Genomic DNA, 27,712 nt, shown 5'->3' with positions numbered 1-27,712 from the left:
TTTTCCAGGTCTCGATGCATGCCTGCTTACTCCTCAGAGTTCATCACCGCTGATGAATCTTGGGAAAACAGCTCGGTTGAATGGGAACGAAGATACCTGCTGAGCAGAGACACAGCTGGTTTGTCTACATCTGCCTCCTCAGAGAAGGGGGAGCTTCCGGACAGCACCCACCTCAGAGTCCATATGTCCACACTGAGGTAGGTGGATGCCAGCTCTGCCATGGGACAAAGCAGGGGTTTCACTCCCACTAAAGCCTTCTAAAACAACAGGGTGAAGAGGAGCATGGCTTTTAGCATGTAGCCAGGCTCCACATTTCCTTCAAAGTTTTCTACTTTTCTCCCAGGCCTTGGAGGACATTTAAAGTGGCCCTGAAAAATCGGTGTGCAGCCCTTGAGGCTGATGACAAACATAAATGACCCACATCCTATACTCCCTGCCTTTTGCTTGCGGGGTTCGGGATCTTCATGGCCTTTAGGTTTGTAAATAGAATCGATTCACTTCAGGAGTGCCTGCTGCTGGTGTTTCAGAATTTGATACCATCTTTATGGTTTTCGATGAAGGTTTGGGTCTAGCGCATGGTGCAGCCTAAGGGATGCAGTGGCCTCTGCATAGTGGGAGCTGGGAGCCTAAGGCTGCATGTGTGTATGCATGTGTGGACGGCCGATGCAGGTGTGGGGAACAAGGATCTCTGATTCACTGACATCAACAGCCACAGGTGCTGCCCTTGTGGGAGTGCTCTCACTCTAACAGTTTTATTTGCTGGGCTTTTCCCCCTGCGCACATTTATTTGGAGAAAGGACTCTTTTGAGATCAACCTGTTTGAAAAGCATCATCTCCTGGGACAGAACAAGACTTAGGAGTGAGAATCAGTGGTCCCAATTCTGGATCTGACCTGAAATAACTGAATGACTGGCAGAGCCATATGTGGTCATATTACTGTCTTCTGTCACCCGGTGTCCCTTTGCTCTCTGGTCTTCCACGTGCTAACAGTAAGATGGTACGTGCATAATTTGCTGTTTCTGTGTCACTACCTTTGGGGATTAAGTCCTTTTTGAAGATCCTTTCGGGGCCGAATTGAAATGCACTCAAGTGCTTGCCCCAAGTGCACCTACCTGTGCCCACAGGGGCCACTTTCAAACCCTTGTAATTCGCTGGAACTGTTACTCAGTTATCCTACTGGCAACATTCCTGGGGGTGAATGGAGAGTATCTTGAAGGTAAGGAGTTTGCCTAAGGTCACACAGAATTTGAACCAAGATTGGAGCAGGGATTAGACCCCAGGTCCCCCCATGGCTGCTTGACCATGGAGCTGTCTCTTCCCACCAGGCTTCCTACTTGTCTGTAGCTTCTTCACCATGAGTGGTCTCAGTCCTTCTCCTAGGTGCAGCAAAAATTTGTCTCATGAATCTGCCCTGAAATTATGTAAATCATGAAATTATGTGAATGGTAATATGGTCCCATGGGTTATGAGAAGGGTCAACCCTAGCATTGTTAATGTGTTTTCCCTGCTGGCTAACAGCTCGAGAGGATGCCATGTTCTCAACTACCTTGCAATTTAGATAAATAGAATCCCATACATTTGAGACTTGACTTTCAATGGTGGTTTTATTCTCTGTGATTCCTGGAATAGTTGCCTTGTGCTTGCTATGGAACTAAAGGATATTAGTATCGTATTTATAATATTGTAACTGAATGCAAGGAGTTCACCTCTTGGTGAATATAAGCCAATAAGTACAGCCAAGAGGTAAGAGTGGAGATAGGCCAGGCATGGTGGCACACACCTGTAATCCAGCAACATGGGAGACTGAGGCAGGAGGATCGAAAGTTCAAAGCCAGCCTCAACAACTTACCGAGGCCCTGAGAAACTTATTGTGATCCTGTCTCAAAATAAAAAGAGATAGGGATGTAGAGGAGATAGTTTTATTACTTATAAACAAGGTGTCATGGTGTCACCTGAGCAAACAAAGCAAGGGGTTTTTATTGGGGAAACTCATACAAAAAAGACTGGTCATCACATGTAGAGGTAGGTACATTTTTGAACATGTTCAATTTGATATTATGTTTCTTCATGTATCAAATGTTCAAAAAGTGGTGGGTAGGAATGCCTCTGGGTGCAGAGTTTAATATTATAATGAGCAAAGTTTACTCGAGGTCACCTGAAAGGGTTGGGTCAGAATGACACTGATTTTGTCTGGTTCCTTGTAAATTTCTCTGGTGACCATGTTCAAACAAACAACAACAAAACAACTTTAGAGACACATGCACAGTCATTTAGAAAGGCAGCCTCTTTTTCCTGAAAGAACTGGTTATTGTCCCTGAAAGTGGCTAACAATATGTCTAGAAAGTGCTGGGCTAGATTAGTGAAGAAACTTGTAAAAAATATTTTATTGTGGATTGTCAGCTCTGCTGTACATGTCAGTTATGTAGAAAGAAATTTGTGTCTAGAACGGCTCAATTAATGCTTCATTCTTTAAAAAGAAATGTCATTTTGATTCCTATTTAAGTAGGAGCTGTTGAATCATAATTTGGAAGCATGAAATGATTATTCATCAAATTCATTAAGTCTAAGAGAATGCGAAAATAAGACTTTACCGTTTTCAAAGGATCAGATTTTTCCAAGTGTGGAACTCAACTCAGTGAAGAGAGTAAGAAAAAAGATGTCCCAACATAGATCTTCTCCCTTTCTTCTGCAAACATATAGCTGGTATAGGCTATGTGCCAGTACAATTCCTTGTGCAGAGACAGAGCAAACACACCACCTCAGTGACTGCCCTAGCAGAGCGGCTGGCAAGAGAGCAAGCAATAGTGCCATTAAGAGATGGGATGCAGGGCTGAGGTTGTGGCTCAGCCGTAGAGCGCTTGCCTAGCACGTGTGAGGCCCTGGGTTCGATCCTTAGCACCACATAAAATAAATAAAAATAAAGGTATTGTGTTCAACTATAACTAAAAAATAAATATTAAAAGAAAAAGATGAAATGCAGGGTGGGGGCTGTAGCTCAGTGGCAGAGAGCTTGCCTAGCATTTGTGAGGCACTGGGTTCAATCCTCAGCACCACATAAAAATAAAAACAAAATAAAGGCATTTTGTTCATCTACAACTACAAAAATAAATAAATAACACAAAAATAAAAAGAGGTGGTATCTGTGGCTGAATGAGCAGAGATGAAGACTGCAGCCAGGGAGGATATTGGTGAGGTAAAGGTCCTGTGGTATGGTTGTAGCTGGTGGACTGTGGGGCTGCAGAGGGCAGACTGAGTTCAAGTTCATGTAGGGTCTGGGGGCCACAGTTATGAAGAGGGTGATAGTGACAGGGTTGGAACAACTTTGGAAACCCTCAGTTGGGCTGTGTATGTGACCTGTCAAGTTATCTCCTATAGAATTCTTGAAAAGGTCTTGCTAATAAAAACAGTCACAACTTTGCAATTTCTTTCTTGAATTATTTGTTTTTATATTTGATGGTAAATCTATAATTCTACCTTCTGGAAAACTTAAGGGAAACTAATTGATAAGTGTGAATTGAAGAGCCAAGGTAAGGAACTCAATTAATTTGTCAGAAAAAAGAAAAACAAAACAGAAAACCAGAACTGGAGCCTTCAGAAGGTCAGCAAAGAGTACCAAATCATGAGCTTTATTTTCAGGAGCTGGAAGATGTATGCAAATGCTCAGGGTTAACACTGATTTCTTTGTGCCTCCACCAATCCCTTTTTGATGAGGCAGTAGGTTTCTTGGCCCAGAGTTCTCCATACCATGTTATGGAAAGAATTCACGATACATGATTTCCAATGGAGATAACTCAGTTGCATCAGAAAAGCAGCTGAGGTTGGTCAGGTCTGTCCACTCGCAAACAGGATTGTGGCCACGTACTGCTCACGTCCCGCCTTTTCTCTTGCAGGCGCTGCTTGCAGTGGGTGAAAGTCACGGGTCTGTTTGTCTTTGTGGTGGTGTGCTCTGTGAGTATCATGGCGGCTCCTAGCCCTCTGTGGGGTCAGTGAAAGTGCAGGAGGCTTGTTGGGTGGATTTAGCTTCCTAGGTTCCTTGGGCTGGGTGGCGGGAGGATCTAAGGTGCGGGATCCATCCTTTGTCCCTCTTTGCCCATTTTTCTGAACTTTGTTTGAAGGAGATGCTGAAGACATATGGGGGTGGTGGACTAGGGTGGCAAGGGAAGCCTGTCCTTCCACTGTGCCTGACCATATATCTGCTCCTCTTGGATGTGACATGTAGACAGCAAGGGTGGTGCATGATGACTGCAATGAGTCAGTGCAGTCAACTCCTAAAACCTATGAGGGAGCAGTGTCCAGAGACAGGAGACCTCTGCACGAATCAGAACAATTACCCTGAACTCTGAAAACTTCATGATTTTATTATTATTGTTTTTGCCACCTATGTGCCCTTGTATTCACTACTCACACAATTGTGTGGCTGTGAAGCTTCTCTCGGCAAGGCCTGGAGGGTGTGCTGGGATTTCAATGATGAGAGTGAGCCAGGTCTCCCTTGGTCTCTGGAGCTGACTTGAGCTTGGTGTCTACTATTCAGCATTATTTTGGGAGATGCAGATTTTGTGATTTGTATCACTTTCAAATAGAATATGAGAAATTTGTTTTGAACTTCTATAATGTGTCATTTTACTGTCATTACTTTCTGATGGCATTTCAGGTTCTTTGCAGGTTTCACAAATACACGTTATAACCATCACAGAGGCCACATTCTTCTGGCTCTCCTACATGGGCAAACCATAGTTACTCACTTTTGACAATTTAATTTTGTGGTTGGATATTTAATCCTAAAAGCTGGCAAATATCGATAATCAAGACCCATTGTAGCTGAGCGTCATATAACGAATGAGAATATTTTAATATCTAAGAAAAAGCTATTCAGAGTAAGCTGTTGAAATTTGGATGCATAAATCATCACCATCATATCTCTATTTTTAACAGTGATCAAAATTACTTAAATCCTGTTGCTCTCATATCTAAATCTGTCATTAGATGTTTCTGACTCTTACAGATTTTATTCAGCCTGTATCCAGATCAAGGAAAGTTCTGGCAGTTGTTGGCTGTGTCACCGCTGGAAAGCTACTGTATCCAAAATATACAAGGAGATGGTCCGTCGCCCAGGGTCCAGATCCACCAAGCAGGAACTATTACAGCTGTCACCTGGTTTTGATGATTGCTTTGTCTCTTCATACTGTGTTTCCTCTTGACTGTGTGTGGGCTTTGTAACTTTTTGTTAAAAGCCACACACATTCTATAGGATTCTGAGTAGATTCTGAGGTCAGTAGATTTTAAGATTGGCGATGAGCCATATCCTTCTGTAGGCACTAGTTGGAGGGTTTATATAAATCTAGTCAGAAGTCACCTGTGCTCAGGTTTGTGGTTGCTATGGGAATCTGGTGCACTAGACACTTGGAATTACCAGGCCTCTAGCCAGACTGTCTGCAAGGACTTGCTCTGATCCTCCCCTTCCACTGCGTAGAGCTACTCTCTCCCTCTTCCCCTCTCCCAGCTACAGGGTTTCCGCAGCACCCTCAACTACCAGATTTGATGCAATTCCCAAGCAAATTAGGGTTTTTACACCTTTGGGGAGATAGAGGAGGGGGATGTGGGTGGAGTTTGACAATGGTTGCCATCTTTTCCAACTGGGAATGTTGGGATCTGCTCTCTCTGAATTCTCCCCAGTCTTGTCTTCCCTGTGGGCACTTGCTGGGGTTCCTGGAAGAAAAGCCTGGAAGAAGATATAAACATCTCTACCCCTGAGTCCCTGAGCTTGTTCTCATACTGCTCACACCTGAGCAGTTTCTGAATTTCCTGGTTTGAGCTTGCCTGTTTCTATAGTGTGGTGGCCACACTTGTGCCAGGACAGCAGAGCCCCACCTTGTTTCTCCTGAAGATTTCAGGCTTATTGTTTGCCCTGACCTCATTTTGGAAGAAGCAGTAAGCCATTCACTCATGTTTGTCCAGCCTTTTCTGGTGGAAAGGGCACTTTTCCAGTTGTTTACACATTCAGTTAAGACTGGATGCCAGAGCCTCACTTGGAATAGACATTTAGCTTCAGATGCCTGAGCATGAGACCCCAGAAAACTGCTCAGAGCAGTGGGAGTCAGTGGTGGGCCCTGGGAGGGGATGCTTCTTGGAAAGGGGAGTGGTATGGGGGAGAAGGTGAGGAAAGAGAAGGAGGAAGAGGAAGCTCTGGCCAGGTCAAGAATTTCTGATTACACTAATTCCCCACATCTATAGTTTCACTTTCCAAGGTTTCAGTTAACAACATTTTTTTTGTGGGGTGGGGGGTATCTGGGATTGAACTCAGGTGCATTCGATCACTGAGCCGCATCCCTAGTCCTGTTTTGTATTTTATTTAGTGACAGGGTCTCACTGAGTTGCTTAGTACCTTGCTTTTGCTGAGGCTGGCTTTGGACCCATGAACCTCCTGCCTCAGCCTCTAGAGCTGCTGGGATTACAGGCAGGTGCCACTGCCCTTAGCTCAGTTACCCACAGTTAATTGTGGTCCATACATATTAACTGAAAAATTTACATGAATTTAAACAATTCATAAATTTTAAATTGTGTGCTGTTCTAAGCGGTATAATGTAGTCTTGAGCAGCTATCCCACTCTGCCTGACCCGGGACATGAATCATCCCTCTATTCAGTGTGTTCATGCTGCATATACTACCCTCCTGGTTAGTCACTTAGTAGCTATCTCAGTTTTCACAGACTGTCAGGATTTTAGTGCTTGTGTTCTGGTATCCCTTATATCACTGAAATTTTAGGAAATTGGGTCATTTCCTCAAAGTCAGTTGCAGTCTGCCGCATAGTTTTGTTTTCTTAAGCCCTTCTGGGGAATCTCCCTCATCTTCCCAGGAGACCCTCTCTGTGAGCCAAGTGATTTACACACATAAGGTACCAGCAGCCCTCTGGAAAGGCCTAACACTCAAGGTCTTTAAATGAGCTCAGGATCATGGTCCATGTTCATCCTTCTGTCTCAAAAACCAGAAGTGCCCAGTCCACCTGCCCCAGGACAGAGTAGCTCTGATGCCCAACTGAGCACTTCCTCTTGTCTTTGTATTTCCTTCACCACTTTAAAATTGTGATTTGACTTTTGTCTAAGAAGTGTCTTCCTGAAAGAGAACTGAAGAGCTCTAAGATTTTGATAAACACTTGTTTCTCATTCTTCTTCCTTTACCTCCATTCCACCTCTATGGCTGGAAAAAAACCAAAAACCAAAAAACAAAGACTTCTTCCTTCTTTTCCCTGGCTCTTCCAGGAGCCTTCTCAAAGTCCTGGCTTCATGGTGGCCCCTGGGATATGGATGTTGCCCTCCCTCTGGGTGGTTTCACTTCAGGTAGTTACAACCTGCAGAGAACCTGGTGGGAGGGGCTTGATCCTGATCAGACATTGTTCAGTGAGACACAGGTGGGGGGGGTGGGGAGGTGTTGAGGGAGTCTGGTGATTGGACGCTTTCAATGCTCTGCCTGGGCAGCCTGGTGAACACCAACACCGACAACTTATCAGTCAGTACATAGCTCAGGTAAGCACAGCAGATTTGCACAAGAAGATGGATCATAACAACAAAAAATGCCATCTGTCCATCCCACCGATCTGCAGTGTATCACTTTTTTCTAAAACATTTTGATAAAGTTTCTTCCTGAGAAGTCAAGTGTGCCAGGTCCTGCCCAGGATTCAGTGACCCGTCTATTCCAATGAGCCCTTCTTTCTTGTCAGCAGGAGTGATCAGGGAGCTCTTTCTTCTGCTCTCCGAGTGCCTTGCATGTTTAGATGAAGGGAGAGAGGGTGGAGGGAGCCTGGCAAGAAGGTAGCGGTGCTGGTGAGTCTGTGGAGCATCACCTTCTATGAGGGCTGGTGAGTTCCCTGCTGGCTCCTTGGGAAAATGCATGATTGTATTATGGATTTCCTATGGATTTCTTCCTGTGGAAGCTCATGCATCCTCTCCCAAGATCCTGGACTAAGGTTCCACTGAAGGGGTTTGTGAAAGCAGTTGTCCTTGGGCCTGCGTGGAGAAGAGCTGGGGAATTAGACACTACAGAGGATGCTCCTGGATGCCCCAGAGAGCAAATCACTGCTGGATTTTAAGAAGGGGCTAGAACTTTTAAGGGTGATTCTCAGGGAAAGTGCATTAAGTGTAGACCTGGGGTAGGAGGTGATTCAGGACTGATTCTGAAAGGCCAATGGCAGCATCCTATGGTTGTCATTTGAGCAAACAGCCCTGTGCCCTCCCTTTCTGACTGACCTGTGGCTGGCCCCCTGGATGGGGTCTGGAGGAGGTACATGGTAGTGGCCGTGTCTATTGTGATGGCAAGGGCTTTGGGGGAAAGCACCACTTCCCCTGAGTTGGGGAATAATAAAGCTACCATTCCCTGGTGAACTTGTGTCTCCTTGCAACAGTCAGACTGTGTCAGCTCAGTAATTATAGGGTTTATTTTAGAAACCTGTAATTGCAGGCACCTGAAGTTCTTTGTCCCTGAATTGTTGTCTATGCTTGTTATGAGGAAGGTCTGTCAAAGGCGCCTAGGTCATGAGGAAATGAGGAGGCCGGCAAACCTTGACCTGCAGGTTCCTGAGGCTGGCCCTCCTGCCTTCCCTCCCTCCTTCCTCCCTCCTTCCCTCTGCCTTCCCTCCCTCTCTTCCTTCCTCTAGCCCTCCCTCTCCTATTCCTTCTTCCCTTCTTTCTCCCTTCCTTCTTTCCTTTTTCACCACCACTTCTTCCTCCTTCTCTTTTTCTCATTCCATCTCCCTCCTTCTATCTTTCTACCCCACGCCTTCCTTCCTTCCTTCCTTCCTTCCTTCCTTCCTTCCTTCCTTCCTTCCTTCCTTTCTTCCTTCCTTCCTTCCTTCCTTCCTTTCTTCCTTCCTTCCTTCCCTCTTTCCTTCCCCTCTCTTCCCACCCCCACCTCTCTCTCTTTCTCTCTGTCTTGTAGCCAGGGTTCTCAGAATGTTAAAGAAACAGTATGCCCAGTGTAGGGTTGTTATTACAATCTTCCCCCTACCCTCCTAGGCTTTCCAATGGGGACCTGTAAATTAAACTGACAAAAGCCAGATTAATAAGGAAAAAACATATAAAGAAATTAAAAAGTATTGGCTCACATGATTACGGAGGCTGAGAAGTCCACAGTCTGTCCTCTGCAAACTTGGAGATCCAGGAAAAGCAGTGCTCTAGCTTGAGGGCATCAACATTGGAGAGCTGCTGGGATAGATTCCAGTCTACACCTGAAGGCCTGAGAGCCTGGAATGTCTAAGGCAGAACAGTGTCTCATCTCCGTCGTCAAGCAGAGAGCAAATCCCCCTCCTCCCCCTTTGGTTCTACCTGGACCCTCATTGAATTTGATAATGCTCACCTGTATTGGGGAGGACCAGTTCTAATGCCCATCTCAGAAATACCCTCATAGACACCCAGAAATAATGCTTTACCAAACATCTAGGCATGCCGTGGTCTAGCCAGGTTGACTCCCATGTTAACAGGGGAAAAAGAGGAACTTGATCAGATGTGAGGGATGGAATGATATCTTACTAGAATTAAGACCAGCAAATCAAGGATGAGGCCAAGATTAAGGCCTAGTGTAGATGAGGGCTCAGATGAGCCAGAGCACAGTTTGGCCAAGAAGGGAATCTTCACCAGGTGTTAACTGAGCTCCACCTTGGACGGCTCTGTAGCAAACTGAAAGGTAAGCCTTTGAAGGCTTTTTAGTTTAGGTGCAAGCGAAGGTCCCTCTTCAGGTTCTCTTGGACTGTTCCATGTCCTGGGGTAGCTCATATCTTCCTCCACACGGTGTGTGGGGCCTCCAGGACAGCTGCCTACTCCACACAGCCAGCAGCAGAGCAGAGCAGAGTAGAAGGGAGAAGCACACCAGGGGCTCGAGGAGGGAGCCTCAGTGCTCACAGGATGAGTCACAGAGGGAGTCTTGAGTTAGATCTAGAATAATGGGTTTAGGTAATGGGAAAAGCAGGAAGATTGTAGCTGATGCAGCTGGTGAAATGGAGGCGATTTCTCTGTTTTCTTTTCTCCTTGCTCCCCGCAGGCTGGGACTCTGGGCTAGTTTCATCAAACTTCCATGATGATGCTGTAAACAAGTATTTATTAACTGAACAAATAGTGATTAGGGACATCTAATGTAACGAGAAGTAAAAAATAAATAAGAAATAATTCCGTCCCTTGAGGAACTAGATCAGTTGGGCAGAAAAATCTAAAACAAACTGTAGTACAGTGTGAATAAACACTTTAATAGCAGAGTATGCAGTCTGCATTAGAATGTGGGAAGGAGTGGTGGAACCTACTTGGGTTGAGATGCAGAGGTCAAGGACAGACTTAGAGGATGTGGGGCAGGGGCAGCCTGTGGGTCAAAGGCTCTGGTTCAGAGGGAGATGTGGAACTGCGTGTTTGGGATCACAGTGGACAGTTCACTGTAGCTGGAAGACAGTGTCAAAGCTGGACATGAGGGTGGGGCTCAGTCTGGTGGATCCTTTCTGCTGGAACTTCAGAGTGGGCTTTGAACATGTGGTGAGCATCCAGAGGATGAGAGGAAAGGAAGGCCTTCTGTCCCTTGGATTTTGTGTGAACTCCATGTGGATGGTTAATTTTAGAGTATTTTAATTAATATTACTTGGTTATCTATCTCCCCAGGAGGGCTTGAGACCCCATGACAAAGGCTTTGCTTATCCATGTCTCTGCTCAAATACCTGAGGAAGAAGCCTGCTGTGCTTCTGATGGTAGCCTCCAGGTGGCACTGTTCCACCTCCTGGTGTCTGCAAGGTCTGGAATCTATTTTGTGCTAAGCTATTTGTCCTGCGTCTGCTTTGGGGGAAAGACCAGGACAGGAATAATTTTGAAGTATAGCAGAAGCAGCAGAGTCTCTCGGGCATTTTCTTTGTACATTCTGCCCCGTGTGTGACTTCCATTTTCCATTTGTCCTTTCTGAGGCTCAAGTAGCTGTAGAGGTGTGTGGAGGGACTGTCCAGTCGAGGGCTGGGGACAGCTGTCCCTTCTGTTCTCTCACATAGACAACAGGACTGATAAGATACTTTCTTTACTAGAAAGCTTTTGCAATTTTTTTAAAAACAATACATTTTGCCGGAGGAACAATGAAAAGAATGAACTATTCACCGACCCTCCCCAACACTCAATGCAAATCTTGTAGATACTCTGGCAACAGGGAAGTTCTCCCCCACCCCGCCTCCCCAGGTCTGCTCTATAAGCTAGCTGTTTCTTTCATTTAAGGAAGAACAAAGGAATTGGCTCATGAATCATCCTAACACCAGTGAGCTTCTGCTAAAAGACATTGGAGACCTGACATCAAACACATACAATTGTGAAATTTATTTTTCTATCTACAACAGTTTTTTCTTCTGGATCAAGACTGACTGGCTAGAGGTTGTGTAGACTCTCTGTCACTTTTAGACACCTTGTTTCCCCCTAGGACCCTGTAGCAAGGGTGAGAGGTTCTAGAGCCAGCCGGGGGCAGGTAGAGGCTGAGGAGCAGGGGCTCCTACATTTGTATCAGATATACGTGCAGGGTTTTAGGAGCTGTGGGGAAGAGCTGCTGTGGGGCCCTAAGTACCATGGGAGGCTGTGGTAAGGTGGAAGGAGCCTCTTTTTATAACAGTTCTTCCTTGATCAAGAGCCTTTCAGTGTGCTTTGAAGGAATTTCTACCCTCTCACTATTGTGAGCATCATTGATTCCATCAATTTTAGATCTCTCTTTCTGTTTTTTTTTTTTTTTTTTTTTTGGTTCCTTTTGCTTTCTTTCTTTCTGTACTGGTCATTGAGCCTGGGAATGCTCTACCACTAAGCTATATCACTACATCTCTAGCCCTTTTTGTTTTAAGACAGTGTTTCATTAAGTTGCTGAGGCTGGCCTCAAACTTGCCATCCTCCTGCCTCAGACTCCAGAGTAGCTTGGATTACAGTTGTGTGCCACTGCAGAACCCAATTTCAAAATTCTTTACCTTTTGTGATCTCTCATTTGTAGACACATGGACCTGACATCCTAGGATGTGTGTGTAGATTTGGATTCGTTCATGTGTTCATTCATGCAGGCATCTGGCCTTCTGCCCACTGGGAGCTCATGAGCTTGGGTAGTTTTATGATGGCTGCAAAAAAATGAAAACAGAGGTGACAGTCAGTAACGTCAGAGAGATGCCTCACAGACCTTTCAGCAGAGGGTCCTAAACACAGTGAGTGATGCACAACCGGTTGCATGTGTGGGAGAGAGGGGCTGAAGAGACAGGTAGTCAAGGGCGTGGGGCCATGGCAGGAAATGACCTAGCGTGCATTATCTTTGTGCACTGTCCAAAGAGGATGTGTGTCCAGTGGGTGGTTGGGGGACATTGGACTTCTCCTCTTTGCTTTGCGGTTCACCTTGACGTGCCCTCAGCTGTGAACCTCAGCAGCCATGCAGACTCCATGCTGCTCCAGGTGGACCTGGCAGGGGCCCTGGAGACTGGTGGGCCAGGTCGTTCCGGGAGAGAAGAACATGTCCTGGTAGAGGTGACCCAGACGGATGCACCGGGCTCCAGGCGGCGTTGGCAGCAGCAGGTTATGCTTATGTGTTATTTGAAAGGAATTGTAAAAATCTCATTTCATCTCATTATAAATTAGGTTTCCTCTTGAATGAATTTGATGGAAAGCCATAAGGCAATAGCGCCATTATCAGTCAAGCCATTGACGCCTATCTCCCCCTTTGTTATTGAAATTCTCCTCCCCGGCCACCTTTTTTTTTTTTTTTTTTTTCTCCTAAATCATTTATAAACTCTTGCCATTTCAGTAAAATCAGACTTGTGAGTTCTTCCCTCAGAATCATTTTACTGGGCCATTCAGGGAAACATTCTATATTTGAAAGTAGTTTTTGTTGTAAAGCAACACTCAACCTGGGCCTTACCCTATGGTATAGAAGACACGCCAACACCACAGTTGCCTTGTGTCTGTGGGTAATTGCTGAGAGGACACAGGTCCCTGAGCTTCTGCATCTCTACCCGTGGGCCACTGTGCCTGGTCTTCAGCTCACATTCTTTAAAGGCGGTCTACACATAGGAGAGCCAGCAGCAGGGATGGACATCAAAGGCAGGACACCTCTCTTTGCAGTTTGACCCATCTCCTGAGCGCTGGCTTCAGCGACCCCACTGGATTGTCACAGTGCCTTCTGCACGGAAGTCATATTCCTCGTTCATGAGTTTCCCTTGATATAACCAACCAGTGGGAGAAAACCCTGCCTGTGTCCAGGGCTGTACCCCTCACGTTTTCCTGCTGTGCAGAGTGTGGTTCACAGAGCAAAGGCCTAATTATGAACAAGGATGCAATTTCCTGGTCAGTGGCTGGTACAATACAACATTCCAAGCCGGCTGCGCTGGCTGAGGTCTGAGGACATAACCTTGGTCCTGCACAGTTCGCTGGCAAGGGGCTCACTGGTAATGAAAGAGGAGGACACACCTCTGCCAACCCCGCATCCATGACCTTTATGCAGAAGAAGGTGGGACAACCTGCTCTCTTTAAAACATTATTTCATAATAATAAATCTTAATTGATACACTATTGATGCATACTTACTTACGGGGCATGATAGTTTGATACATGCATAACCATGGGTAATGATCAAATCAGGGTAATTAGCATTTCTATCTCCTCCAACATTTATCATTTCTATGTGTAAGAGAGCTTCAGACTCTTCTAGTTGTTTTGAAATAGATCACAAATTGTTGACTATAGTTACCCCACTGTGCTATAGAACACTAGAGCTAATTCCTGCTGTCTAGCTGCCTTCTCAGCACATGCATATTTATAACTCAAATTAAATGAGCTATATCAAGCTTCCCTGCACTCACAGGAAGGCTCTTCATAACATGTTGACACTCCCCAAATGCCCACGTACAAATCCAGCTCCAGAAACACAAAGATCACAAGAGCTTTACTAAAACACTTTTTCCTTGAATATGCTCTTTACGAGCACCCAAATATTTTAAGAGAATTCCTGTTCTTTTATGCATGTGCTTCTCTGATTCGACCAATTTCAGAATTCCTATTTTCAATTTCCTTTGTGATTTGTGTGTAGACTTTAGTCCTCCCAGAGAAAGTTTCCTCTCCTGTCCACCAGGCTGCCCCTCTACATCTGTCCCTGGCACCCTGCTCTGCTGGGGACAAGAATGTGAGGGCAGGTTTGCCTGCAACACATGTGGCTCCATGTCAGGCCTGTTCTTGTGAGGCTCTTGTGACATGGGGTGTGGAGAGTTTTCTGTGGGAGGGTTTGTTGTCTCTAGGTTGCGACCAGGAAGCATTTCTAAGGAAGCATTTCTTGTAAATTGCCTTGGAGAACTCCGAAGAGTTCTCTAAGTCTCTAACAATTGTGGTGATTTCTTTTACTTATAATAAATCAGTGTGGTAGGCCCTTCCTACCCACAAGTTCTACATCCAAGGATTTAACCAACTGCAGATTGCAAATTTTTGCAAGAAAAATTGTGTCTGTACTGAACATGCACAAATTTTTTTCCTTGTGATTATTCCCTAAATGATACAGAGTAACAACTATTTACACAGCATTTACATTGTATAGGTATCATAAGTAATCTAGAGATGATTTGAAGGGTAAGAAGGATGTGTGTAGATTATATGCATGTACTAAGCTATTTTGGCAAGGAACTTGAGTGTCCACAAATTTTGGCATACTTGGGGTTCCTGGAAACAATTCCCTGCAGATACGGAGTGAAGACTGTATTTACTTCCATACTTTTCTTACCTTTGTGTACAAATTCTGTATTTGTACTTCTGTGGTCTTTTTTCTTAATACCCCCTTAATTCCAATATCCACATAACCTGGACAAGCGCCTAATGTTAGGGATGCAGGAATTCGTATTAAAAAATGGTCTTCTATTATTCTCTTCCTCTTTTACTTATTTTAAATACAGACATACACTGAATGGCACCAGATATCCCAGATGAGATTTCAAATGAAAAGCCTTACCACAATTTTATGTTTTGTTTTTTACAGGTCACTCACAATTGGACGGTAGTTTTAAATCCCAGAAGAAGTGAGCATTCAGTGGTGAGCAGGACCTTTGAGATACTGAACAGGTGGGTCCTCAGGTGAGACAGGCCTTGCGCAGACTGTCTCACTGTCTTGTCTGTTTTCTGTTGGTGTAACAGAATACCTGAGACTGGGCCATTTATGAAGATTGGAAGTTTAATTGGCTTACTGTTCCAGAGGCCGGGAAGTCCAAGATCCTGGTGCCAACATTTGCTTGGCATCTTAAGGATTTGCTACCTGGTGACTTAGTTGAGGCCATCACATGGAGAGACAAAGCAAGTATGCTTGCTCAGGTCTCTTCCTCTCCTTCTAAAGCCACTATTGTCATCTACTCTGCCTTCCTGACCTAACCTAAGCCTGATTATGTCCCAAAGGCATCACCTCCAAATTCTATCCTCATATGAATTTGAGAATTAAGTTTCTTTTGGGGGAATGTATTCAATCGTAGTACTTGCCTGTAAGTTTGATTTATAGGACACTAGACTTTGGCACAAATAGCACTAGATGAGTCATGTGGTTTGGATTTGGTGCTCATGCAGTGTAGAAAGTGAGTACAAAGACTGCCTGAGGACTTTCCTCTTGGCTTACAGAGGCCACCTTCTTGCTGGGTCCTGCTGTGGTCAACCCTTTGTGTGTCTTTGTCTCTTCTCATAGGGACACCAGTCCTACTGGATGAGGACCCACCTAAGATCAATCCTAAGTGACTCCTTTAACCTTTATTACCTCTTTGAAGACCCTACCTTGAATACAGTCACATTCGGAGGTGCTGGGGGTTAGAAATTCAACATGTGAATTTGGGGGTGGGGATGCGATTAGACTCATAAAAGTTATTGACTGACCTTTAAAAAGTGCTTCAGCTGCATGTGTTTACTGGCAAATACCATAATATGTGGTATTTTGCTAGAGCAAAACAAGGGGAAAGAAAGGCAGGGGACACCGTGAAAAAGGAAAGGAGATCAGTGGAATGAAGGAGGAGGGTTGAGGGTGAGGGAGGGATGGCAAAGGGGAGGACCAGTGGAATGAGGTTGATCAAATTACACTGTGTGCTTGTGCATTCACATGTACCCTGGTGAGTTCCACCTTTACGTACCTGTAAAATACCAATTTATAAAAACAATAAATAGATGGGGGAAGACCAGTGGAAATAGCAGAGGGAGAATAGGCAGTGGGGAAGTAGATACTGGGGACAGAAATGGAGCAAATTATATTTCATACTTGTGTGGTTACATCGAAAGGAACCCCACTGTTATGTATAGTTGTAAAGCACTCATAAAAACACACACAAAAAGAAAAGAAAATATCTTTATAATCACTAAGGGGGAAAAAAGTGCTTTAGCTTCAGCATGCCACAAACTTCTGATTTTTCACAGCCTTCTCGTTTGTGGCGCTTTATCCCACAATCAGAGACTGAAGTCTAAAGAGTTGGTTTTGCTGTTTGTTAGCAGGCACATTAGCCATATGCTGGTGAGGAAGATGAGCCGAAGCTAAAATAGCTTTGCAGGCCCCTGCTTTCAGTCTGTGGTCAGAGTGGCACCTGTGGGGACACACTGAGGATGGGGGCCAGGGAGCCTTCACTTTTTGGGTCTTTTTGGCCACAGAAGGGCTGCATGCTGCACCTCATGACACTGACCATGACGCTCGGTGCTCTTCCATCTGTGACACCAGGCATTTGGCTGGATCACTCTGAGATCCATTTGGGGTCTGGTTATGACCTGGCTGACTTGGGTTAGAAAGGACACCAAAGGAATTGTTGGTCTGGGGTTTACTGGTAATTTACAACCAACTGTTGACCTAGGATTTGTTTCCCTGGCCAGCTGCAAAGTCTTTGCTTGATTCTGCAGAGAGACTGTTTCCATTAGCATCCGGGCCTCCCTCCAGCAGACCCAGGTTGTTCCTCTTTTGCTGGCTCATCAGTACCTGCGGGCAAGTATAGAAGCACAAGTGACCATCGCTGCGGCCATCCTTGCAGGGGTCTACGTGCTCATCATATTTGAGGTAATCATCATGCCTGTTCTGCTTGATTTACTACTGCCCATGATCGGGATATTTTAACTTGTTAGATGCTTTGCTGAGCTCATTCCCGACCACTTATTCTGGAACAGTGTCGATCCTAGAAATTAGCACATCCCTCATTCCACATAGAAAATAGAACAGTAGCAGAATATTTGCTGAATCTTGGACACTGAAATATGCAAGATGAGTTGTGAGAGGACCAGCAAATAGGTACATGAGGAATTGGGATATGCACATGATTTTCTGATCACTCCAAGTGTGACTTTTAGGGGTGACCTTGATCAGACACGTTTTGAACTTCTCTGAGACTCAGAATCTCCATCTGTATGATGGGCATACTACCACCCCCTACATGCTTCAGAGGATGGACACATATGGGGGTCATGGAAAACCCATTGGCTGTGCGAGGCAGAATTATTATCTTTCACATGTTATCAATTTGCTAATGGGCATTTTCACAAATGATCTTAAATCCTGACAATTTGATGTTCCTGGAAAATTATGTGTCTTTATCCTGAATAGCATGAAGTAAAGTACAGACACTTTCTGGTGGGACAGGTGCATTGTTGACTTAACTGTGACACCAAACATCACAGTAGCATGTTTGACAGGAATGTTGGTTCAGCGTGTCGAGGCTGCAAGATGAGTGGCTGATGTGAATCTGAAGAGGCACATCTTAATGAGCCTGGGATGGGTATGAGAAATTGCTTGGAATTGTCAAGGAGGTGGCCAGCAGCAAGAACAGCCAGGAAAGTTCTGGAACTTTACATATGGTTTTCTTTTCTTCTTCTGTATTTTTTTTTAACATACCAGAATACATTTATTTATTTATTTATTGAATAGTCGACATTTATTTATTTTTTAGTTTTATTGATTTTATTTTTAAGTACATGACAGCGGAATGCATTACAGTTCTTATTATACATATAGAGCACAGTTTTTCATATCTTTGTATACAGAGTATGTTCACGCCAATTCATGCCTTTATACATGTACTTTGTTTTTTTTTTGCATGATAATTCTTATTACACATATATACCACAATTTTTCATATTCTGCCTGGTGAGGAATGCTTGTTCCTGTAAGTTGAGTTCCTGATTATTGAACAAGGTCCACTCACAGGTGTCATTGTTACATCTGTTATGTATCTTTTATTCTAGAACAGATTTAATCTTTCCATTTCTTATATCTTTTCCTCTTAATCAGTGTTGTCATTTTGTGCTGGAGAAGGACTCAGATTCAGTGGCAACTGTATACTCTGGGATGGGGACCATTACTATGACCAGCTTTGGAACTGGTGTCTGGTGGAATCCTGGGGCAGATTCCAGAAGGACTCCTCTTCTGGAGAATGTGCCGCTTCCTCCAGCTCAGGACAGGGACGCCTGCTTCGTGTTTTTGTCCAGTAATGCCTGATTGAGTCTAAGGGGGTGAGGGTGACCCTTAGCATGTTCATTGTTAAGCTCTTTGTCACCTTTCCTCATAATGGTTTTCATATCCACCAGGCACCATTCATTGCCAGACTCAGTTATTTCATTGGTATTTACAATAAACTTTCAATCTTCCCATCTGCATTTAGACATGAGTCATTCAGTATTAAAGAACTTTCTCCCACCTAATTTTGTTAATGTGAAACAGTTCATGCTGGAAATACAAAATAGGTTATTTTCTTTATAATTATTAATTTTCATGATAATGAGTTGTTGCCTTAGCAATTTCTGGTAGTGTATATTGAGTTATTTAGTTTCCCTCTTCCTTTTTTCTGTATGATTTTAAATGTATAGAGTCAATAGATTCAAAGTGCATCAGTCATAGTCATTGTTAATTAAAACTATACTCCAATGCTGATTTGCTTTTATAGTTAAGTTTTTCTTTTTAATTGACTCATAATAATTGTACATATTTATGGGTTACAGTGTGATAATTCAATACATGTACCCAGTGTGTGATAACCAAATCAGGGTAGGTAGCATTTACATCCGTATCATATTTATGTTTGGGTCCTCCATGGTCCTCTCTTCTAGTTCTTCATTAAATATATAATAGGTGTTGCCAACTATGTCTCTCTACTACATGGTAGAACTCTAGAGCTTATTCCTCTGTGTATCTGTTTTAGTACTCTTTGTTCAACCTCCTGCTATCTCTGTCCCCCATGCCTTTCTCAGCCTCTAATAATCATTATTTCAGTCTTTTCTTCTTTGGGACCAACTTTTTAAGCTTCTGCATGTGCAGTTTTTGTATTTCTGTATTTGGTGTATTTCAATTCACATAATGTCCTCTGGTTTCATCCATTTTGCTACAATTGACAGGATTTCATTTCTTATGGCCAAATAATATTCCATCATACTTTATCCATTCCTGATAGACACCTTGGTTGATTCCTTATCTTAGCTATTATAAATAGTATTACAATAAACATGGAAGTGCATGCATCTCTTCAATGTAATGATTTTAATTTCTAGGGACAGACACCCAGAAATGGGGTAGCTGGATCATATGGTAGTTCTACTTTAATTTTTTTGAGGAACCTCCATACTGTTCTCCATAATGACTGTACTTATTTGCATTCATTGTTTGAGTTCCCTTTTCTATACATCTTTGGTGTTATTTTTGCATTTTTGATTAATAGACATTTTGAGCATTTTTCTTGTACTTTTCTGATGCTAGTTTGTTTGTTTATTTATTTACTGGGGGTCTGAATCCTGTTTTACTATTTCTGGTTGTATGAATTTACACAATTTGGTCCTTCTTAAAATCAGCTTCCTTATATATTAAATTGAACTGAAGGGGTAGTATCTTTTTAAAAAATTATTCTAATTTGTTATATTTAGTTTAGTTTTTAAAAGCCTTCTCTGTTTTTCTAAGATTTATTTATCTTTTTGGTATAGTTATATAACCCTTGAAAATTGTATTATTTGTAGAATTTTATTAATGTTATATTAATTAATAGTCATTTTAAGTAGCCATTCAGAAAAAAAATGCTCCCTCTCTCCCATCAGTCATCCTGAGATGTAAAAAGTCCTGTAAGAAGGCCAATTCAACATGGCTTCTTAACAGAAAGTGGGAAGGAGAGAAGAACTTGCAAACCAGCTACATGGTGTATTGTGAGGTCTCAGGTGGGCTTTGGCTGATGGGAGGCTTGGAGTGGGGTTAGATTCTGCCCATGAAGTGGGTGGCAAATGCTCCTAGATTTTCCTTCCCATGCAGACCACCCATTTCCTGGGAATCTTCCACCAGGTTTTCCTGTACAGCTCCTCTCTGCACCCGTTGTTCAAGGACTTTCTGTCATTTGCTGTTCACAAATACCTGCCTATGACAAGTTTTTATTCTTTATGGTTGAGTAATATTTCATTGTGTGTATATACCACATTTTCTTTATCCATTCATCTGTTGTAGGGTACCTAGGTTGGTTCCACAGCTTAGGCATTGTGAATTGAGCTGGTATAAACATTGTTGTGCCCACATCACTATAATATGCTGGTTTTAAGTCCTTTAGGTATACTGAGGAGTGAGATAATTGGGTCAAATGGTGATTCCATTCCAAGTTTTCTGAGGAATCGCCATACTGCTTTCCAAAGTGGTTGCACCAATTTGCAGTTCCAGAAGTAATGTATGAATGAACTCTTTTCCCTACATCCTCTCAACATTTACTGTTGCTTGTCATCTTGATAATTGCCATTCTGACTGGAGTGAGATAAAATCTCAGTGCAGTTTTAATTTGCATTTCTCTAATTGCTGGAGATGTTGAACATTTTTTTCATATATTTGTTGACCAATAGTATTTCTTCTTTGTGAAGTGTCTGTTCACTTCCTTTGCCCATTTATTTATTGGGTTATTCACTTTTATGGTGTTAAGTTTTCTGAGTTCCTTAGATATCCAAGAACTTATTACTTAGTTCCACACCTCAAAGGTTTTTTTTTTTAATCCTTGAATTTGTTATAGTTTTACTTTATACATGTAACTTCAAGATCCATTTAAAATGTTTCTTGTAGGTGGGTAAGGTTTAGGTGGAGGTTCAATTACTCCAGTACCATTTATTAACAAGACTATCCCTTCTCTATTGAATTGCTTCTGTTCCTTTGTTAAAAGTTAATTGGACTTATTTGTGGGATATAGTTCAGGATGCTGTTCTGTTAAATTGATTATGTGTCTATCCCTCCACCATTACCACACTATCTTTTTTTAATGGTTTCTATTGGTGAGTCCAAATTATACATAACAGTGGGATTCATTGTGATATATTTTTACGTGTACATAACATACTTGGATTAATCTCACTCCCCAGTTCTCTCTGCTTACTTCCCTCCCACTGGTCTCCTTCCATTACTCCACTGAATACTACACTGTCTTGATTACTGCAACTATATCATAATTCTCATTCTGGGATGAGTGATTCTTCCCACTTATCATTTTCTTCCCCCAAATTGTTCTAGCTATATAGTGGTCTTTGTCTTTCCATATACATGTTAGAATAACCTTATAGTCCATGAGTATGGTATGTCTCTTGATTTATTTTGGTCTTCTTAGGTTTTTTTTTTTTTAATTTCATCATACTGATCCTTTACATGTTATGATAAAACTTTATGTCTTTTCTTTTGAGCAATTATAAATGGTATTGAGTATTTATTTTGTTTTCTACTTGTTTATTATCAATACATGTAAATGCAATAGTTTGTGTGTGTGTGTGTGTGTGTGTGTGTTAATATTGTGTCCTGTTATTTTCCTAAACTTACTTTTTAGTCCTTGGGGATTAAAAAAATAGAATCCTTGATATTTTATATGTAGATAATCATGTTACTTATAATGGGGACAGCTTTATTTCTTTCTGATCTGTATCCCTTCAATTTCCTTTTCTTGCTATGTCACTGTGGCTAGAACGAGAGTGATGAAAATGGATATCTCTGTCTTGTCCCAAGTTGTGAAGGAAAGCTTTCAGTCTTTCATCTTTAAATATATTAATTTTAGATGTTTTGTAGATTTTTTTATGATACTGAGGAAATTCCTTTCTTTTCCTACTGTACTAAGAGTTTTTACTATAATTGGGTATTGAATTTTGTCAATGCCTTTTCTGTATCAATTGATGTTATTATATGATTTGTCTTCATTAGCTATTTGGTGTGGGTGACTACATTGATTTATTTCAGAATATTGGACCAGACTTGAATACCTGGAACAATCTTTTTTTCTGATGTATGTATTATTAAAATTTTATTGCTGTCATCACTGCTTTAGTTGCAATCTACAGGTTTTGATTTGTTGAATTTCAGATTTGATCTGTTTAATTTTGTTTCTCTATTTAAAAAATTACCCTTTTGTCTTCCTTTTTGATACATATGTGATTCACACATATGTTGTTTAATTTTCAAATCTTAGGAATGTTTCTGTTGTCTTTCTTTTACAGTATTATAGTTTGATTCATTTTTTGTCAGAGCACTTATTTCTACATTCAATTCTTTAAATTCATCATTATTTCATGGTCCAGGTTTATGGTACATCTTGGTGAATCTTCTGTTGGCTTAAATAATGTGATTTTCCCTGTTTTAAACATTAGTATAACTTTCAAGTAGGAATCCTGTATAATTAGACCTTCCAACAACTCATGAAATACCAACCCTGCCCTTTTGCTGTCTTGTGGCTTGGTAGAAGGTGAAGAAGCTTGCAGAGGTATTGGGAGAATAGTATATTCTACCTTGTGTTTCTGAAACTCTTATGTTTCCAGAATTCCCTAGAGGTGCTCTCAATGGGAGGGCTCACATTTTTGGAAGTGGGGAGAGAGGCTGGAGGCTGTCACCACATCTATGAACTCTCCTGAAGTGGAGTCAGCATTGCAGCCTTCCTAGGATCTACTCCAGGGGCAGAATTTGCCTTGGATAAAGACTCAGAGGTTCCCTGAAGTCTGGGGGCAGATCTGTCTTCCCAGGATGGAGGTCTCTAGACTCTGCAGGCAGGCACCCTAGGCTGTCTGCACTTCACTCAGGAGAGTGAGTCTTGGGGTGGCTGCAGACTCACTCCTCCACTCTTCATATCTGCTGTTTCCATCTGCTTCCCTGACACTGTGCTGCTCCTGCCTGTCTGACTCTCCTACCTCTGACCTGATCCTGCCTCACCTGCTCTGTTACTCTTTCTCACTTACCATGCATGTTGTTCAGTGTTGAGTCCCGGTGTCTTGGACAGTGCCTGGCCCAAGGCAAGGCCTAACAGATATTCATTAACAAAATGTTCCCAGAGTGTCCAGATATTTGAGATGGGTGCTGAAGTTCTGGGATTGGTTTTACCTGGTTCTTGGGCAGGAGGAGGGCACCATGACCCATGGCCCATGTGTGACTGAACAGGAACAAAGGCTCAGCCAAGGTTCCCATAGGTCTTTAATGGGGTTTGAAGGGAAATTCCTTGGATTATTTGTTCTTCTGGTCCTATAGATAATCCCGGCTGACATTTTCTTGGGGTCGTATTTCTCATCCTTGTTTAAAGTACTCTTTATTGAAAGTCTCAAAGAACAAAGTGGGAGCAGTCTTGCCTTTGCATCCATTACGGGGCTTCAGGAAATTTCTTAGTGCAGAATTCTAGAAGTACCATTAACACAACTAAGACTTTTAGGCCTTTGTACTGTACAAAATCATATTAAAGCAATTCTTACACAGTCTTATTGAAAAAATACTTCACAGCAGAAGGGAGATAATACTTCCCCTCTGTGTCCTACCCCCAGCTTCTGGAATTATGTCTTGAGAAGATTGCTGCCATGGCTCCTTCCTGTTGGAAACACAAACCCTCTTTCCCTTCACCAGCTTTATCCAATTGCGGCAAAGTGATCGGGTCAGAGGTAGGAGAGTCCAACAGGCAGGAGCAACACAGTGTCAGGGGAGCAGCTGGCTACAGCAGACATGAAGAGTGGAGGAGTGAGTCTGCAGGCGCCCCAACACTCACTCTCCTGAGTGACGTGAAGTGTGCAAGATCATATTTCATTGCTCTGGGTCCTTTCAAATTTAATTTAGGAGTTCATGTACTGTTTGTTTTAAAAAATTAACTGTGAAATTAAATTCGAGAGAGCTGAATGGAGAACACCTTTAGTCTTCCGGGGTCTCCACTTTAATTTACAGATATAAGAAGCATATTTAGAGAGAAGGAAGATGCTACCGTTCAGAATGCAGTGTACACACCACAATGGTGTTTTTCAGTGGAAACTGCCATGCTAGGTTTTCTAATTTTGTTTCTTATTACATAGTTTGCAAAACTGAAATTTAAATTACAGCCATGGTCAATAGCTCTGCCTCCGAATTCATTTCCTTGTGTCTGCAAGCCTCTTCCTATGACCAATTTATGGAGTAATGACTGCTAAAGCATTGGGCAAACTCTGTCCATTACCTAATTCCAGAAGTAACTTTCATTTTCACTTTTGGAAAGGACTTTAGAACTGCAGAAAAACTGGTGGGTTATGTATTACAGCCCCTTTGCTTAACAGACTCATACTGAATTGCAAAGGCACGCTTTTGCAATGGAAGGAGCAGGGTGGAACACAGGCCTTCTGACCACTGAGCCCATATTTTTTTCTGATAAGTTCATAGACCAATATTTCAAAGTTTTTGAAAGTGGGCAGTCACATACTTCATTATGAAAATGGCAAGAATTTTGCAGACTGCTTTTATTATTTTTTATTTTTTTGTAGTGGGGTTTGAACCCGGGGCACTTGACTACTGAACCACATTCCCAGCCCTTTTTTTGTATTTTATTAAGACACAGGGTCTTGCTGAGTTGCTTAGGGCCTTGCTAAGTTGATGAGGCTGTCTTTGAACTCTCGATCTTCCTGCCTCAACCCCCTGAACCACTGAGATTACAGGTGTGTGCCACAGCGCCCAGCTGCAGACTGCTCTTGAAGGAAGTGAAACCCTCCTAGGGTCAGCAGTTCAAGGCAGTGAGCAGGCAGTGAGCTGGGTTATTCTGTTGTTTGATCAAATAAAAATTCCTGGTTGTGGAATTTAGATGGCCTCTGGAAGCTGGAGAAAGGGAGGAAGTGGCTTCTCCTGAGTCTGCAGAAGAATGCTGCCCTGCCAACATTCTGATTTTATTCCAGCAGCACTTGTGTTGGACTTCTGACCTCCAGACTGTAAGAGTAAGTTTGTGGGGGTTTGTGGCAGAAGCCCTAGAGGGCTAACACAGTGGCACTGTGAGGGAAATGCCAAGACAATACCTCCACCCAGGGCCAGACATTTCTCCACTCCTTGAGAAGCTCTTAGGGAGACTAAGCATAAACTGTGAAGGCAGCCACCAAAGGTGGAGCCCTTGCTCTGTCCTGCTATGTGGGAAGGGTGGATGGAATGCAGGTCCATGCCACATCTGGGCTCTTTCTGTGCCATAGAGCTCCTCCTAGGGAAGGAAGTGGAGGTGCTAAAGACATGCTGAGAGGGGTCCCCTGGCTCTACCACCTTCCCACCCACGAGGGTAGTGTGAGGCCAGGCTCAGAGAGAGTGAGTCTCCACAGACACATTGCCAGACCTGGTGACTCCTCTTTTATATACAAGAAACCTGAGATTCAGAGGGGTAGAGGGGCTGGCATGCAGTTGGGGCCTTGTTTGCGATCAATAGATCTGGTTGCTGGGAGTTCAAGGGGTCTAGTGGAAGGCCTTTTTGGATCTTTGGACCAATAACTCCTTAAATCTCTGTGGGCAGCACTTAGAAAATATTTGGATTTGTGAATGTTTGCTCTCCTTGGGCAATGTAGTAGATGAGGGGCTTGGCAATGGGATAAAACAGATAAAACACAACAGCGGCAAAATATCAAGAAGAACAAAGAGCCAGGACCTGACAACATGTGTATCAGGGTAGAGTGACAGACCCAGTGGGTTGATGATCCCCTGTGGCCACAGAGCCGGAGAAGGCTGGGAGCAGATGATGGGGAACATGTTATGCAGCCTCTCTGGTCTATTCACAGTGTTGCTCCTCATACCAGGTACACCTGTTCCACAAAGGCTTTTGTCCTTTCAATGCCCCCTGCCCCAAATCCAGAGCTGGTGATGGCATGAGGTTCAGAGGCCGCGACCTCCTAGTAGGCATTCTCTGCCCTCTTGCCCTGCATTCCACAGTGAGGTCAGGAACACTCACCACAGCACACCACCAGCCAGTGGAGGAAAGCAGAGGCCATCAGGCCCTGTGGGAGCCTCCATGGAGCTGGCCTCGAACCTCACAGCCCGGTGTTCTGGCATCACTCCTGCTTGTGTTCAGAAGACCCAAGCTCCTTAGGCACACAGTCTGCGTCCCTTGGTATGGCAGGAGACCTTCCTACTCTGTTTTTCTACTGCACAAGCCTTTCCTTGCCTCTTCCGTCAGCTTCTTTATGGCCTGCTGCTCAACCTCGAAACCCTGCCACATATTTTAGTTTTTGGCCTCTGTGGCATCAAGCTTTAGACCAATTTCAGCATTAGCCAGTGTTTGCCTTATCAGTAACCCACCCAGATCTCACAGTTGCTGCAGCCCTTCTCTGTGCCTCTCAGGGATCTGCTGGGCCTGACTGGGCCCTAAAGGCAGGGCTCAAGACTGCCCAGCTGTTCAGACCTAAAGGTCAATGCTGTGGAGAACTGGATGGTTCCAAGGCACCTGTACAGCTCTGCCCTGTCTTGACATTTATTGGGGCTGTGCTCATGGCCTCGGGACAGCAGTGGGGTGGATGATGTCCCCCTCAGGCACCATGTCTGAGGCCCACGGTCCCCAGGGTAACACTGCTGAGAGCATGTGCAGCCTGTCCTGGTGGTGTGCCTTCCTTCATCCATTCTTTCCGGATTCATATTGATTCTAATCAATAGCCAGGGTTCTGGAGATAACTACAGATGTACATTTCTCTAGCAAAAGGAGACTTGAATTCCAAGAAAGGCTGCAAGAGACACCCAGGTATCTGAGTTTTACCAGCATCTCCCAAGCCTGCTGGGCCATGCAGCCCTGTGGGAGGCTAAAACTATCAACAGTTCAAGGGACAGAGGACCTTTGAGCACACTTCACACACTCCATCTATCTTCCATGTGATATGAGATGCAGCCCCAGCAAGGTGGTGAGAGTGCAGGGTCAGAGGCCAGGGCAGGTCCCTTGCTCCTGGACATCATTTGAATCTGAGTTCAGGGTGAAGCAGAGGCCAGAGGAAACTGATTTCAAGTGAGGTGAGGTTTAGGTTCCAAGCACAAATTCTCAACAAAATAGCGAATCTGGGTTACTATGGGGGCATTTGATGATATTCTTTTCCTTTCTTTACTTCTCCGCCTCCCACCTCTTTTCTTCTCTTGCACTAGTATTAGGCTACACTGTCATAAGAGCTAATGTGTAGTGATAGTCAATATGTAGCAGAGCCCTGAGAGGCACAGCAGAATGGGCAGAGTAACTGACAGTCTTTAAGTCCTTAGCTAGAAACAGGCCTTGCAATTAAAGTGAAAATTTATTATCACCTTTGAAATCTGCTTTATAACACATTGGTGAAAGTGATTTCCCATGTAATCAGAGGCCCTTTTGATTGGCATGATACCTTTCAAAGTAGTGGGAACTTGCATTTCCAGAATAGCTTACTAAAAATTTGAAGTAACTTTGCCTGCATTATTTGTGAAGTTAATAAGATCTTGCATAATGTGAAGGTCATCTCTGTGAGCACCATTGAAAATATTAGCATTTCAGTGTTGATTTTGAGGGTCATTTTAGGTTTCTGTACTA

General features: G+C 43.3%; 1 protein-coding gene across 1 annotated transcript in view; it reads left to right on the top strand.

The window, feature by feature from the left end:
• The window catches only part of Oca2 (OCA2 melanosomal transmembrane protein), a 329,902-nt gene that overhangs the window by 90,019 nt on the left and 212,171 nt on the right, over window positions 1-27,712 (top strand). The window contains exons 4-9 of the mRNA XM_015480040.2: window positions 9-197; window positions 3,891-3,948; window positions 5,003-5,075; window positions 12,379-12,539; window positions 14,983-15,065; window positions 16,860-17,013. Of these exons, the coding sequence (XP_015335526.1) occupies window positions 9-197; window positions 3,891-3,948; window positions 5,003-5,075; window positions 12,379-12,539; window positions 14,983-15,065; window positions 16,860-17,013 (718 nt within the window). The remainder of the gene's footprint in view (window positions 1-8; window positions 198-3,890; window positions 3,949-5,002; window positions 5,076-12,378; window positions 12,540-14,982; window positions 15,066-16,859; window positions 17,014-27,712) is intronic.

The sequence above is a fragment of the Marmota marmota genome, unplaced genomic scaffold, assembly GCF_001458135.2.
Source record: "Marmota marmota marmota unplaced genomic scaffold, marMar, whole genome shotgun sequence".
Taxonomy (NCBI): Eukaryota; Metazoa; Chordata; class Mammalia; order Rodentia; family Sciuridae; genus Marmota; species Marmota marmota.
This window is presented reverse-complemented; position numbering and strand designations above follow the sequence as displayed.